The 14,647-nt window shown below is 38.9% G+C and overlaps 1 protein-coding gene across 3 annotated transcripts in view; it reads left to right on the top strand.

Moving 5' to 3' along the window:
• The window catches only part of SCRN1 (secernin 1), a 62,754-nt gene that overhangs the window by 5,850 nt on the left and 42,257 nt on the right, over window positions 1-14,647 (top strand). For 2 of the 3 annotated variants that reach the window (XM_067561984.1, XM_067561983.1), the window contains exon 2: window positions 8,747-8,906. In XM_067561984.1, coding sequence (XP_067418085.1) covers window positions 8,803-8,906 — 104 coding nt within the window. In that variant the 5' untranslated portion in view covers window positions 8,747-8,802. Of the gene's footprint in view, window positions 1-8,746; window positions 8,943-14,647 lie in introns of those variants that run through there. The other variant, XM_067561986.1, reaches the window with a different exon arrangement.

Genomic DNA, 14,647 nt, shown 5'->3' on the forward strand with positions numbered 1-14,647 from the left:
TTGTTGGCTTATAATTAAATGCATTGTAACACACTCCTATGTACTGCATCAGCAGCTTTATATTGGCCCCAAAAGTCCATCTGTTTATATCAGTTAAATGTTTACTCGTGCTATTTCAATGTGTGTAATTGTCAATGTCATGTTCTGTTATGTACTAAGTAAGTAAAAAATGCCTTGTGTATCATGACCCCCCACCCCCTCCCAAACGTTCCTCCATGTCCTCCCCAGGGGGCCACACTCCCCAGTTTGAAAACAAGCTGGCATGTTATTGTTAACATTATGTCAGCTGGTTGTGCTTAACTTATGGTTTCCATAGGGTTTTACCAACGACATGTACATAGGCAACTTGTCCATACTGACTGCCAATTCATTAATTTCCTCTTTCCCCAAGTCATGTTCTATCATGATGTAACTTTCTAGTAAAAACTAGTCCATGTGATTTCAGCTAAGACATATATATATATATATATATATATATGGGGAAATCGTTTGAAAATACATTTAAAGTAATACCAGAACAATCAGTAAAGAGATGTTAGAGGATTTCAGGGAAGAGATTGTGTAACTGTAGAAAATGAAAGCCCAGAGTTCTACAGGTTAGACTCTTTGGGGAACACCTTGATACATTGTAACATTTTGTATATAAAAATATGAATATTTGACAGACATAATCCCAATCAAACAATAAACTCCTAGTTCACCAGAATGGAGAATATAGGTGGTGCAGAACCACTAGTTATTTTTAATATTTCCTTGTAGTGCCCTGTTAGACTCCTTAAAGAAATAGATCTACAGACAAATAGCTTCTGCAGAGGTTATGATATTTGAGTTTCCACTGTTAAGGAAATGTTAATTAAATCTACTGGCCAGATAGCTGCTTTGTATCTCAAAAGCCACTTGTAACCCTAAAACCCTAGTCAACCTGACTTTTTGACATTAAAAGATGTTTAGATTTCATATATGACACTAATGAGGAGAATCTTTTGGTTTCACTGAGATAAAGCTGCAGGGCTCTTTGTCAAGACAGACAATTAAAACACTGCAAGGACTGAATATTCATTCAGTTCAATAAAGCCTAGTTAAACTTCAAGACAGTCCTTTTTTCTGACCCAGCTTTCCCACACGTCTAGTTTTTCTGTAGACTGTTTCCTAGTTACTGAAATGCTGCATTTTCACTATAAGACAGTTGTTTTTGCAATCTGAAGACAAAGGATCAGTTGTAGGCAAAAAACACTTACGTGCAGTCTTACTGTTCTAGAAATAGGATTCAGACTGGCTAAACAGGAAGCCTTTGCAAAGTATTAATACCTAAATATTGTAATTCTAATACACTAGATAAATGTTTCCAAAATTTTATAGGAACAACCACTATAAAAGCATCCACTATCTAGTCCTGTTTTCACATGATTATACCTTTGTGAAATTGGTGATGGAATTTTCTGTGCGTGGATCTGCACTTGGGTTTAAACCACTATAAAAGCATCCATGGGACAAGTAATTACTGGGACAAGAATTACTTCTTCTGATGAAAGTAATTCTTGCAGAGAAGCAATATGTGGCCTTATTATGGACAAAACTGACTTACACTCGATCAAGCTAAGAGGAAATCATGTCCTCAGTATGCATGGCGGACACTTTTGGGGATGTTAAACTAGGAACAAACATGTAAGCATTATAAAAACATAGCTAACTTAGTGTGCAGTTCCTAAACTGGCTCCAAATCATCCTGGTCAAATTTCCAGATGTCTGGGAGGAAGTCAGCATACACTGAGTGATCCATCCATCTATTACTTTTACCTTCCATTAGCAAAGTACAATACAACCTTGCTATCACGCTCTTCATAATAACAAACCTTCGGCTATAATGATCTTGGTCTCTGGATCCCACCTCAAGCCCTGCCAGTATGGTGGGGGCTGCAGGAACAGTCAACAGGTTCCCCCTCCCCTGGCAGTGGGCTCTTTCACTGTAATGAACCCATGGCTTGGATCCTGACTGGTTCATTATAGCAAGGGTGTGCTGTATTAGTGTCTCATTGTCTATATTGCAGACCTCTGAGAGGTAGAGAACTATTATCCTCATTGTAGAGACGGGAATGGAGGCACAGAGATATAGGCCATGGCTACACTAGAAAGGGTTTGCCAGGATAACTATACTGGTAAGCCCTCTCAGGGGAGATGCAACTTTATACTAGCAGAAGAGTTTTCGGTTCCCAAGTGAAATAAACTGTAGCAGCAAAAGCACTGTTTTGGTGGCATAATTGTGCCTACACTGCTTGGACTTTTGCTGGCATACCTAGGTCTGTTAGGATTGTTATTTATTTATCCCCTCCTCCCCCCCACATTCCTAACAGACATAGCTATTCCAGCAAAACTGAAGTGTAGACCAGGTGCAAGTGACTTGCCAAGGGTCATACAGAGAGCCTGTGACAAAGCAGGGACCTCCCAAATACCAGTGCCAGTGCCCCAACTGCTGGAACACCATTCCTCTTCCTGCGGCTGCTTTTCTCCACTAAAGTGCCATATTGTCCTAGGACATGAATTCACACTATGGAAAAGTATGAGGACTACTTCTTGAAGTGCTAATGGACCACCTCTTCTGAAGACACCATCCCACATCACTTCATTCCTGTAGCAACTTTTGCACAAAGTGAATACTTACTTTAAAAAAAAAAAAAAAAAAAAAAAGTGTTTCCTTTACCAAGAACTAAACCCAGTCTCCTTTTTCCTCCATTTCATTTCTCTTTTTCTCTGACCTACCACCTTGTCTCAAGTGCCTTCTCTTTTGAAACCTCTGAGGAACAGAATTGCATCTTTAAAATTAAATTGCAGATACACAGTAGAAATTATCTTAAACTAGTTTTAAGTGCGTCTAGTGCATGCTGAAAAATCCTTCCTTTATTACTAGGTCAATAAACAAGCAAGAGGATAGCACCTTTGTTTACTCGATCAGAGACTTAAAATAACGATAAACTAGATGACCATAAAACGTGGTAAGAGCCATTACTAACATCTTAGGTCAGAGGAAAACGTGGCATTGTATAGTCGTTTGAGCAAATGGCTCATATGTACATGCAATTGTGTAATGGAATTTAATACATTTTTCCTTAGAGTGAATTTGGGAATAAAATTCTCCACGTGGAAAAAAATGACAACACTTCACTTTTTTGGCAATTTACACTTAAGACTTCTGGAAAGGAAGTAATTGGAAATGTAACTGTCCTACATACCCATAGATGAAGGTTTTCATACTTAACATCTCACAAAGCCCTATAATTTTTCCCATGCAACATATGCCCATTTTGGTGGTACTGCAAATATTTATATGTAGTGAATTCAGAGGTTTCCAAAAACTCATTCTTTGCTAAATATTGAGTAGCAATCCTGAAACTATTTTAAAATTATTTCTTCCTAGTGTAATGCTGTGGCAAATAGGGCTAACGACATTCTTGAATGTATAACAGGTTAGAATATTTAAAGAGGTTAGATACATTCAAGTTGACAGGACCTGATGAAATGCACCTAGAGTACTTAAGGAACTAGCTGATGCAGTATCGAAACCATTGGCAGTTATCCCCCATGAGCTCTCAAAGATGAGAGGGGTCCCAGAGGACAGGAGAAGGGCAAACATAGTTTGTATCTTTAAAAAGGGGAAGAAAGAGGACCTGAGAACTATAGACCAGTCAACCTAACTTTGATACTTAGAAAGATACTTGAACAAATTATTAAACAATCCATTTGTAAGCATTTAAAAGATAAAAGGTTTATAAGTAAAGACAACATGGGATTTGTCAAGAACAAATAATGCCAAACCAACCTAACTTCCTTATTTCACAGATTGCAGACCTAGTGGTTTGGGGGGGGAAGATGTGGATGTGATGTATCTTGATTTTAGTAAGGCTTTTTGACACAAATCTACATGACAGTCTCATAAGAAAACTAGGCAAATGTGATCTAGATGAAATTACTATAAGGTGGGTTCAAAACTGATTGAAAGACCATACTCAAAGAGCAATGGTTTGCTGTCAGACAGAGTTGTATCTAGTGTGGGCCTGCAGTTTGGTACTGTCCTGGATCTGGTACTATTCAATATTTCTGTTAATCACCTGGATGATGGAATGGAGAGTATGCTCATAAATTTTGTGGATGACAACAAGCAGGGTGGGGTTCCAACCACTTTGAGGACAGGATTAGAATTCAAAACAATTTTGATGAATTGGAGAACTGGTCTGAAATCAACAAGATGAAATTCAGTAAAGACAAGTTCAAAGCACTACACTTAGGAAGGAAAAAATCAAACACATAACCACAAAATGGGAAATAACTATCAAGGTGGTAGTACTGCTGAAAAGGATCTGGGGGTTATAGTGGATTGAGAAATTGAATGAGTCAGCAATGTGATGAAACTGCAAAAAAGGATAATATCATGCTAGGGTGTACTAACAGCAGTGTCATGTGTAAGACACTGGAGGTAATTATCCCATTCTACTCGGCACTGGTGAGGCCTCAATTGGAGTATTGTGTCCAGTTCTGGGCACCACACTTTAAGAAAGATGTGGACAAATGGCAGAGAGTGTCCAGAGGAGAGCAACAAAAAATGATAAAAGGATTAGAAAACCTGACCTAAGAGGAAAAGGTTAAAAAAAAACTAGGCATGTTTAATCCTGAGAAAAGAACAGGGGGGATTTGAGAAGTCTTAACATATGTTAAGGGATGTTACAAAGAGGACAGTAATCAGTTGGGTCTCCATGTCCGTTGAAGGTAGAAGTGAGGGGTTTAATTTACAGCAAATCCAATCCCTTGCGATGAGACATGACCAGGTAAACCTAGACCATTCCTGCCAGGTGTTTATCTAACCTATTCTTAACCTCCACTGAGGCCCTTGGAAGAGTTTTCCAGTTCTTAAGCTTTTTAACCATAAGAATAGCTTTCTTAATAGCTAATCTAAATCTCCCTTGCTGAAGCTAGACAAATTCAGATTAGAAATAATGCACAGATTCTTTAACATTGAAGTGATTAACCATTGGAACAAACTGCCAAGGGGAAGAGATTCTCCATCTCTTGATGTTTTCATGTCAAGACTTCATGTCTTTCTTGGAGGTATGCTTTAGTCAAGTTATGGAGCTCATTAGAGATAAATGGGTGAAGTTAATTGCCTCTAATCTACAGGATGTCAGATTACATGATCTACTGATACATTCTGGCCTTAAGCTTTCTCTTAAAACTCATAGGTAATTTTAAAAGTTTTTCATTCCATTTTTAGGGATCTTTACCTCGGTCCCAATATCAAATATAGTTGTCCATTTAAAAAAAAATTGGAGACTTCCCCTCTTCTCTGCTCATCCTTCTACTTAAAGAAATTTTGACATTTAAAATGAGAAATACATGGAGGATATTTCAGCATATTTGGTTTTTAAAATATGAAAATAAAGGGGTAAATGCATGAACATAGGCACACTAAGTCCAAAGATTCCGCATGCGTTGGTGCAGTATCCTACAGGATAGATTGCAGTATCCTGCATGTCTGCACTGCTAGAACAGCACTATAAAAACCAAAGCCAGGGAGAGCCCATACATAAGTGAGAGACTACATCCATGTAAATGAATCTTTTACTAAATTGTGTCATTGCCCTCACCTGCATAGACTCAATGAACAATAATGGTAGTTGTATTCTCTGTACATCGCTTTGAGAATTTAACCCTATGTGGATAAACAGTAATCAAATAACACGAGAGAGGTTAATGGGAACTCAAGATCCTTTTTAATATAACTTAGAATTTGTAAGGCACTCATATTATGGAAACGAAGCCAGAGTCAATATCTACATAAACCAAACATTCTAGACCCAGATAGATGTAAAATCCCATTTTTTAAAATTTCAAATCTCTAGTTTGTAATCCATATCTGACTTGATGTAGTTCTAGGTTAAGAATACGGCATAGCTATTTCAAAAATTTAATCCTGTTGTTCAGACTCATGGCTTCTAAAACTCTAACGTAGGTCACAGCTGGTGTTTCACAGTGCGACATCCATTGTGTGGGTGTAAGGCTCTGAGACATTCTGTTCTATATCTTCTTTCTCCAACAAAGTATTATCCGTTAACACCGATTTGCTCTTAATAGCAACTTTGTCAAACTGAGTTTAATTCTACTATCTTTAAATGAAATTTATCACAATGAGAGATTATACTGAAAATAAAGGAACATGTTAATTTGTGCCTATACAATATGAAGTACCTTTGATTTAAGTAGACTGCCATAGTAACCAGAAAGACAACTAAAAAATAGCTTTCTGTGCTGTTACCTTTCTAAGTTCCCTTTGTAACTAATTTTTTGTCAAACTGCACCGCAGAATTGGATTGTTTTCTGATTTTCACCTTGTCTGTTCCGATCTACATCAAAGCAGTGTATTATCAGTCTTTCACAAATCTACCAGGAACTACTTAACTGCTCCCACAAAGAATGTGACGTAAGACCTACTGGCACAGGGCTAAACCCACAGCTATTGTTTCTCTCTGTAGTTCCATTGTTTTTAGTAATTCACACCAGTAGAGGATAAGGCCTTTTAACCTAAAATTGGACAGTAACTATCTCTGTTAACTCTTAATGACCTGATGTCTGTATTTCACAATATTGGAAACCAGCAGTTACCTACGTTTCATGAACCAAAACCATTGCTTGCTATCACATCTGCCTATGCTATTTTCCAAGAACTGCTGCAGCTAAGCACAGCGTTTCAGAGAAACGTGTGCCAGTTATCATGTAGTGCAAATTTAAGTTAGCATAGTCATGTGGAGTTTTTTGGTTGAATAGAAGTGTCCACATTGGAGGCACCATACAGTTATGTATGACGAGTAGACATATGAGAATATGAGCTTGTGTATATATATATGGGCTCTGTAGTTGCAATATAGCAAGAGACATTCTTTTAAGTGTATTTACAGGAATGCCTACTATGTGCTAGTCTTTGGAAAGATTTAAGAATGATCCTTATTCACAGGCAGTCTCAATCAAAGGATGAGAAGTACAGATACAGGAAAGGACTGTAGCAGGGTCACACCAGTCCCCCTGCTGCTCAGGTCCTCTGCCCCACAAACCACACGCAGGTGGCAGCTTCATGCTCCCACTACTGCTCTTTATTCACAGGCTTTTCCCCACCACCAACTATTTACAAGTACAGTCCAGGCTCAGGGGTCTCACAGTCTCAGCCGCTCACTCAGGGCAGCTCCCCTCCCACTGAGGCTTCTCCTTCCCAGACTGACCACTTGCCCCTACCTCCCTGCTGTGAGTCTTTGGTGAGCCCCTCCTCAGCTCCTTCCTGTGAGCCTTTATAGTGCTGGTCTACGGAATGTAACAGCTGCTTCCTATTTTTTAATTCTGCTCCCATCCCACCCTACAATACTCACTCCCCCTGCTAATGCGTTGTTTGTAGAATTTTATCCCACTCCTGCTATGATGGCAGTAGGTCCTGCGGGATCCCAGTTGTCCTGCAGGGCTCTAGAGCCTATTGTAAAACTAGGCAAATAAGATGAATTTATGAAACTCCCCCCCCCCCCCCCAAGACTTCTGTAAAACCCCCCGGGGGAACATGTACCCCTGGTTGAGAACCACTGATTTAAGCAATGGTAGTTGGGAACCTTTACAATCACATAGTTTTAGATTAAGTCTAAGAACTGCTACTTTTCAAGCTACTTATGCAGGCAGAGAAGGGGCAGATTTAATTTTTATTAATTGGGGAGGTATTATGATGAACTCTCGAAGTAATTAAGGAAACAGCTGTATTTTTTGTCCAAATAAGTTTCAGTGTAACAGCTTTCCTTTTAGGGAAGCTTGTACTACCTGTGTTCCTGCGTCTTGAATTTTCTTTTGAATTTACATCTGACAGCTGAAGTTTCTTGCTTAAAGACAAACCGTGATGGTTTGACAGAATAATCATGCAGTAGTTTGACTACACTAGGTTGTGTTTTACCTTGAGTTAATAATGTATTTATGAAGGTTAACCAGTTAACTGGCAGTCTGGACGCTTCAAACATTTGTATCCTAACAAAAACATTTGTCCAGGTTAGCCTTTACAAACAGGCAATCAATTAACTTGGAGGTTCAAAAACAAACTGCAGACAAACCATAGAAGAAAACCAGATTCAATTGTTTAGCAATTACCCATTGTAACTCTGCTCTTTGCATTGATAGACAGCCTCTGCTACTACTTGTGCTTTATGTGTATTTTTGTCCTGGTTCCCGTTATACCATTATCCCATTTGAGAGATCACTCAGACTTTTTTTTTTTTTCTTGGTTTGTAACTGTTAAATACTCTAGTCTTCCTCTAACACAGTCTTCTGCATCTCTCAGTTCTGGTACAATGCCTATTTCTGAGTCAGCAAAATGCATCTAGGTCAAGTATTACTCTGCATCAGTTGTTCAGTATTTTTCTTCCTCAAAAGCTAACTGATCTAATTACCAAGGCACAATCACCTTCACTTCTCTCCTGCCCCTTTTATCTCTGCCTTCGCAGTTGTGTATGGGATGTCTGCAGCTCACTGTAATTTAATTGTGTTTAATCGAATCCCAAATAAAATTAAACTGAACTCTTTCTCTTGCACTAATTGCATTTAACTGACATGACAAGGGAATAAGATGAATATGACAGTGGAATATTTGTTCTCCTGCTATAGCTATGAATAAGGATTTTTGAAAGCTTCTTGAAATACTAGTCAGACTTGCATTATCCTTTTTCCTCTCACTTTTTAGGATGGCCGGGGCTCCTCCCAGTTATTGTTTTGTTGCTTTTCCACCACGCACTAAAGATGGTTGTGTTGTGTTTGGAAAAAATTCTGCACGGCCTCGAGAAGAAGTACAGGAAGTCGTCTACTTTGCTGCTGCCGCTCATGATCCAGGAAGCAAAGTTGAGGTAATGGTCTTCATGGTGCTAAAGATTACAGTATAAGTAAGTGTCGCTTCAAAAGGTAAAGGTGCCCCTTGTATTCCTGTCAGATTTTGGAGTCCCTATTCCCTAAACGCAAATTTTTTAAGATCCGGAATGATTGAATAATGCTTCGTTCTGAGCCTGTCTACTAGGGCAAGCCTTAGGAGTTGGGGAGGGCTGGTGAGAAGATTCTTGGGAGTCCACAGTGGCAACTACATTCTTTAAGTGTAACGCTGAGGGGAATCTTTGGGCTGCCATTTTCTTCAGCAGACAGGCTGGTTTGTTTATAACCAAGCTGCTTGTGCTATGGTCTGTGCTACTCCTTCTTGCAAGATCAAATTCTCCTAATAAGGTGGGAATGGCAACAAATATTTATGTGCTGGTTTGCAGAACCTAACACTGTTACTGTAGCATTCATTCCTGACAGTAAAGAAAATGAAGTGTAGCTGTAAAGCTTAGTTTTAGAAAATTAAAGATGGAAAACATTCCTTGGTAGAGTGTTGTATCTTAACATAAAAGATAAGCAATATGTTCTGTTCATCCACCTTATTGTGGATCATTCCTTACCATGGAATCTTGCAACAAAGGTTCTTATACCATTGTAAGATATAAATGAAGACAGACAAAAGCTTATCAGGTTATTTCCCCTTTTTTGTGTGCCTTATTCATTTGATTAGAAAGATGCAGCATAACATATTACTGGCTGCCACCAAAACATTTTCAAACTTAAATTTTTAAAATTTTGTTGTACGAGGATAGTGCCAATCATAGATCAGGATCTCATTGTGCTAGGTGGTGTACAAACACAGAACAAAAAAGACTCTCCCTGCCTGGAAGAGTTTACAGTCTAAATAGAGATATTACACTATCAGTAGTGTGTACAGACTTCTCATAAAATTAAATACTGGGGCATGGATGCAACCCAGAATAATCTGCTAATAGCCTGGGAAATTGTTATTTGGTGTGGCCGCGTTTATACTTTATTTAACAAGGTTTGAAAATGTCACATCAAAACAATATTAAACTAGCAAGAGCCACCTTTTCCACTACGATTTCAGGTAACGTTTTGTAATATAAATGTAGTATAACATGTATTTTGTCTTGGGTTTCTATTAGCTGAAACTCGTGCATATGTTACCGTGTGAAAAACCTGTCTAGTGTGCAGATTGCTGTTTCTGGTAGCAAATGCACATTTTCAGCACTACACACAGAAGCTATGCATAGACTTAATTGGATTGGACAGTACTTCCCTATATATTGTCAAGTTGTATCCCTGGAAGTTCACAAACTTGGAGATGGAGTTTATGAATTCAGCTGTTTAATTATTTAAAAAAAATTAGTCATGGAAGACTAAGCCCACATCTTGAGCAAATTCATAGACCTGTCAATTTCAATAGCTGATGAAAAAACATTAAAGAAAGCTGATGAAAACACCCTGGGCTGCCTCAGAAAGCACCAATAGATTCCATACCATTTTCTAGAACAGTCAGTGGTGTCCTTTTACTTATTTTTGCTATAAAACTCTCTTATGTTATAAATTTTTTTGCTAAGCAAGCAGGACAGAGAATTCAGTTATCAGTTTTGTTTTAAAGGGACATGTCAAACTTTCAGATTTTAGTTTCATTTTTTTTCTAAATCATCAGTCCTTTGTTAGGACCTAGTAATTAATTAGTCTCCTTCCTCCTTCGCTTCTATTTTTTTTAAATGAACATAATTTCTCACTATCCTATGCTGTGGCTTTATATCAGCTTCCCTCCTATGGTACTCAATCCATAAGTTTTACTTGGTAATGCAGGTACTTAGTAGTAGTACATTATGTTCTTCTTGATTCCTTGACTTGTTCAAATTCTGAATTCCTTTAAAGCAGTGGTTCATTTTGTGGATCACTTCATAAGTGAGATTGACACATGAATCTGCCTCCCATTCCCAGTTCTGCATTGCTTGGATTTGGGAAAGTTGCATACTTCATTTCACCAGGAAGGGCTTTGTGATTTGACCAAACTACCACCTTTGTAATCTGTATATTTAATTGGTAATTGCATATTTGTGCAAATACCCCAGAACAAGAGTAAAAGGGGCATTTGTCACATACTTTAAGTCATTCTAAACTTAGTCATAAGTTTTTTAAAATCACGTGCACAAAATACTTTACTTGTGGTACAGTCAACCAGTGATCCTGCAGTTAGCTTGTCAAAACAATTCCTTCCCTCCAAGTCAATCGTAACTCAACTATCAGCAGATTCCTAAGACACTGAACATTTGACTAGGGGTATTATGTGGCAACTTTCTCAAAAGCTCATTGTGGTGGTCACTTGGTCTTTTACTTAAATCAAGTAGTTATAGTGATAGTGCCTCTTTTAAGACACCATAAACAAGTGCACACAAGTAAAAACCAGTTTAGTAAAGCAATAACTAGGGCCCTTTTTGAGTTACACTTGATACAGCAGAATGATTTTGGATCTGCACTTGGGTCTAAACCTTACCCACGTCCATAAAAATGTATGCATAACAAACGTCTTGAGTTTTAAGGGATAAGTTGCAAGCCCTTGTCTTATTCATTCAGGTTCCTCTATTGAGAAGGAGATTTCTGCCGTTGGGGGTACTTTAGCAACCCAGTACACAGGTGCCACCTGCCCCCAGAGCAGTGCTCCCCAAACATTTTACCCTGTGCCCCCCCTTACTCCTGTCTCCCCTCCCCCCACACCCCTGCAGCTGGGGCTGGAAGCAGGGCCACAGTCAGGGCCAGGGGCCGTGGCAGTGCAGCGTAACTTTCCTGCTTTGAACCCTGGGGCGGCAGGGGCTCCTGTTCACCATACAATGTTCCTCCATGCTCCCCCTGGAGTGTACCCCACACTTTGAAGACCTCTGCCCTAGAGATCAATGAGCCTGCTACAACTTGGCTAAGAGACCTGTTACTTTTAGCTCATGCGATAGAAGCTCATGCATTAAGCTGCAGAGGCCCCATGTTTGATCCCTGCTGCAGATGGCTGTGTGAGAGTTAGCGTTACAGAAATATAGATAGTGGGGTTTGTGATTACTGGGAGAACAGCTTGGTGAATTGCCTATCAGTTCGAGTGAGGTCCTGGAGGCCAAATTTAGGCTGTCAGATAAGAGATTGAAATCCAGGACCTCCATGGTGGCAGTCTCTGAAATGTTTCCAGTTTCACTTGCAGGGCCAGTTAGATAGGCAGGGTCTCACTGTGTGGATGACATATAGTGTTTAGAGGAGGGATTTTGGTTTATTAGGAACTGGGGAACCTTTTGGGAAAGAAGGCGCCTATACAGGAAGGATGGGCTCCATCTAAACCAAAATGGAACCAGATGGCTGGCATGTAAAATTAAAAAGGTTATAAAGGTGTTTTTAAACTAAAGGCTGGGGGGAAGCCACCAGGTACGGAGAAGCACATGGTTTGGATAGAGATGTCCCTTCAGGGAGGATTTATTGAAGGAGGTATTCTATCAACTCCTAGCCTCTCCTCTTTACTAAATATAAGTACAGGTAGGAATAGAAGAGAAACAGTCAAATACAAAAAATAATTCCATTCAATTACATCACACAAAGGCAGACCAATAAAATGGATCAATATATAGAAGTGCGTATGTACAAATACTAGAAGTCTAAATACTAAGATGGGTGAACTTGAGTGCCTGGTGTTAAATAAGGATAATGACAGTCATCACAGAAACTTGGTGGAATGATGATGATAAATGGGAGATGGTGGTGGTAGTAGTAGTAGTAGTAGGGTATAAAATATATAGGAATGACAGAGTAGGACACATTGGTGGGGAAGTGGCTTTATATATGAAAAAGCAGAGTCAAATATAGTAAATCTTAAACGAATCAAATTGTACCACAGAATCCCTATAGATAGAAATTTCATGCTCAAATTGTAAGAGTATAGCAGTAAGAATATACTACTGACCACCTGACCAGGATAGTGACAGTAACTATGAAAAGCTTAGGGAGATGAGGCTACAAAAACAGAAGACCCAATAATAATGGGGGATTTCAACTATCCTCATATTAACTGGGTACGTCACCTCAGGATGGGATGCAGAGATAAAATTTCCAGACACCATTAATGACTGCTTCTTTCAGGAGCTAGTCCTGGAACCTACAAAGGAAGAGGCAATTCTTGCTTTAGTCCTAAGCAGAGCACAGGATCTGGTCCAAGAGGATCTGGTCCATAGCTGAACCACTCAGTAATAGTGACTATAATGTAATTAAATTTAACCTCCTTGTTGGAGAAAAATATATTTAAAAAAGCCCACCATGGTAGCATTTAACTTCAAAAAGAGGAGCTACACAGAAATGAGAGAGCTAGTTAAACAGAAATTAAAATGAACAGTCAGAAGAATCAAATGCTGCAAGCTGCATGGAAACATCTTAAAAACACCATAATAGAGGCGAACCATGTGCACTTTTAAAATTTGTACTAAGAGGATCTAAATAGGCAATCATGACTAAACGAGGCTGTTAGAGGCAAAAAGGCATCCTTTAAAAACCTGGAATTCAAATCCTACTATGGAAAATAGAAAGGAGTATAAACTCTGGCAGTCAAGTATAAAAATATAATTAGGCAGGCCAAAAAAGAACTTGAAGAGCATCTAGCAAAAGACTCAAAAACTTAACAGAAAAAATTTCTTTAAGTACATCAAAAGCAGGAAGCCTGCCAAACAATCAGTGGGGCCACTGGACATTCGACGTGCTAAAGGAGCATTCAAGGAAGACAAGGTTGTGTGAGGAAGCTAAACAAATTCTTTGCATCAATGTTCACGGCAGAGGATGTGAGGGAGATTCTCACACCTGAGCTATTCATTTTGGGTGACAAATCTGAGGAACTGTCCCAGTTTGAGGTGTCAGAGTGGTTTTGGAACAAATTGACAAATTAGACGACAAGAAGTTATCAGCACCAGATGGTATCACCCAAGTGTTCTGAAGGAATTCAAATATGAAATTGCAGAACTTCTAACTGTGGTATGTAACCTATAATTTAAATCAGCCTCTGTACCAGATGACTGGAGGGATAACTAAAGTAATGCCAATTCTTAAAAGGTTCCAGATGTAGTCCTGGCAATTATAGGCTAGTAAATCTAACTTCAGTACCAGACAAATTGATTGAAACTATAGTAAAGAACAAAATATCAGACACACAGATCAAGGAGATATATTGGGGAAGAGTCAAAATGGCTTTTGTAAAAGGGAATTCATGCCTCACCTATCTATTAGAATTATTTGAGGGTATCAACAAGCATGTGGACAGGGGTGATTCAGTTGGTATAGTGTACTTGGACTTTCAAAAATCCTTTGACAAGGTCCCATACCAAGTGCTCTGAAGCAAAGTAGGCAGTTGTGGAATAAATGGGAAGGTCCTCTCCCGAATCAGTAACTGATCAGTAACTAAAAGATAGGAAACAAAGGGTAGGAATAAATGGTCAGTTTTCACAGTTGAGAGAGGTAAATAGCAGGGTCCCCCAAGGATCTGTACTGGGACCTGTGCTGTTCAATAATATTCATAAATGATCTGAAAAAGGGGGTGAAGTGTGAGGTTTGTACATGATACAAAAAGTTATTCAAGGTAGTTAAGTCCAAAGCAGACTGAGAAGAGTTGCAAAGGGATCTCACAACTGGGCAACAAAATGGCAGATTAAATTCAGTGTTGATAAATGTAAAGTTATACTCACTGGAAAACATAATCCCAACTATATATGTACAAAATGATGGG

This window comes from Emydura macquarii, unplaced genomic scaffold (genome assembly GCF_026122565.2).
Source record: "Emydura macquarii macquarii isolate MOO-44397 ecotype Brisbane River unplaced genomic scaffold, CSIRO-AGI_Emac_v2 contig_2422, whole genome shotgun sequence".
NCBI classification, from domain to species: domain Eukaryota; kingdom Metazoa; phylum Chordata; order Testudines; family Chelidae; genus Emydura; species Emydura macquarii.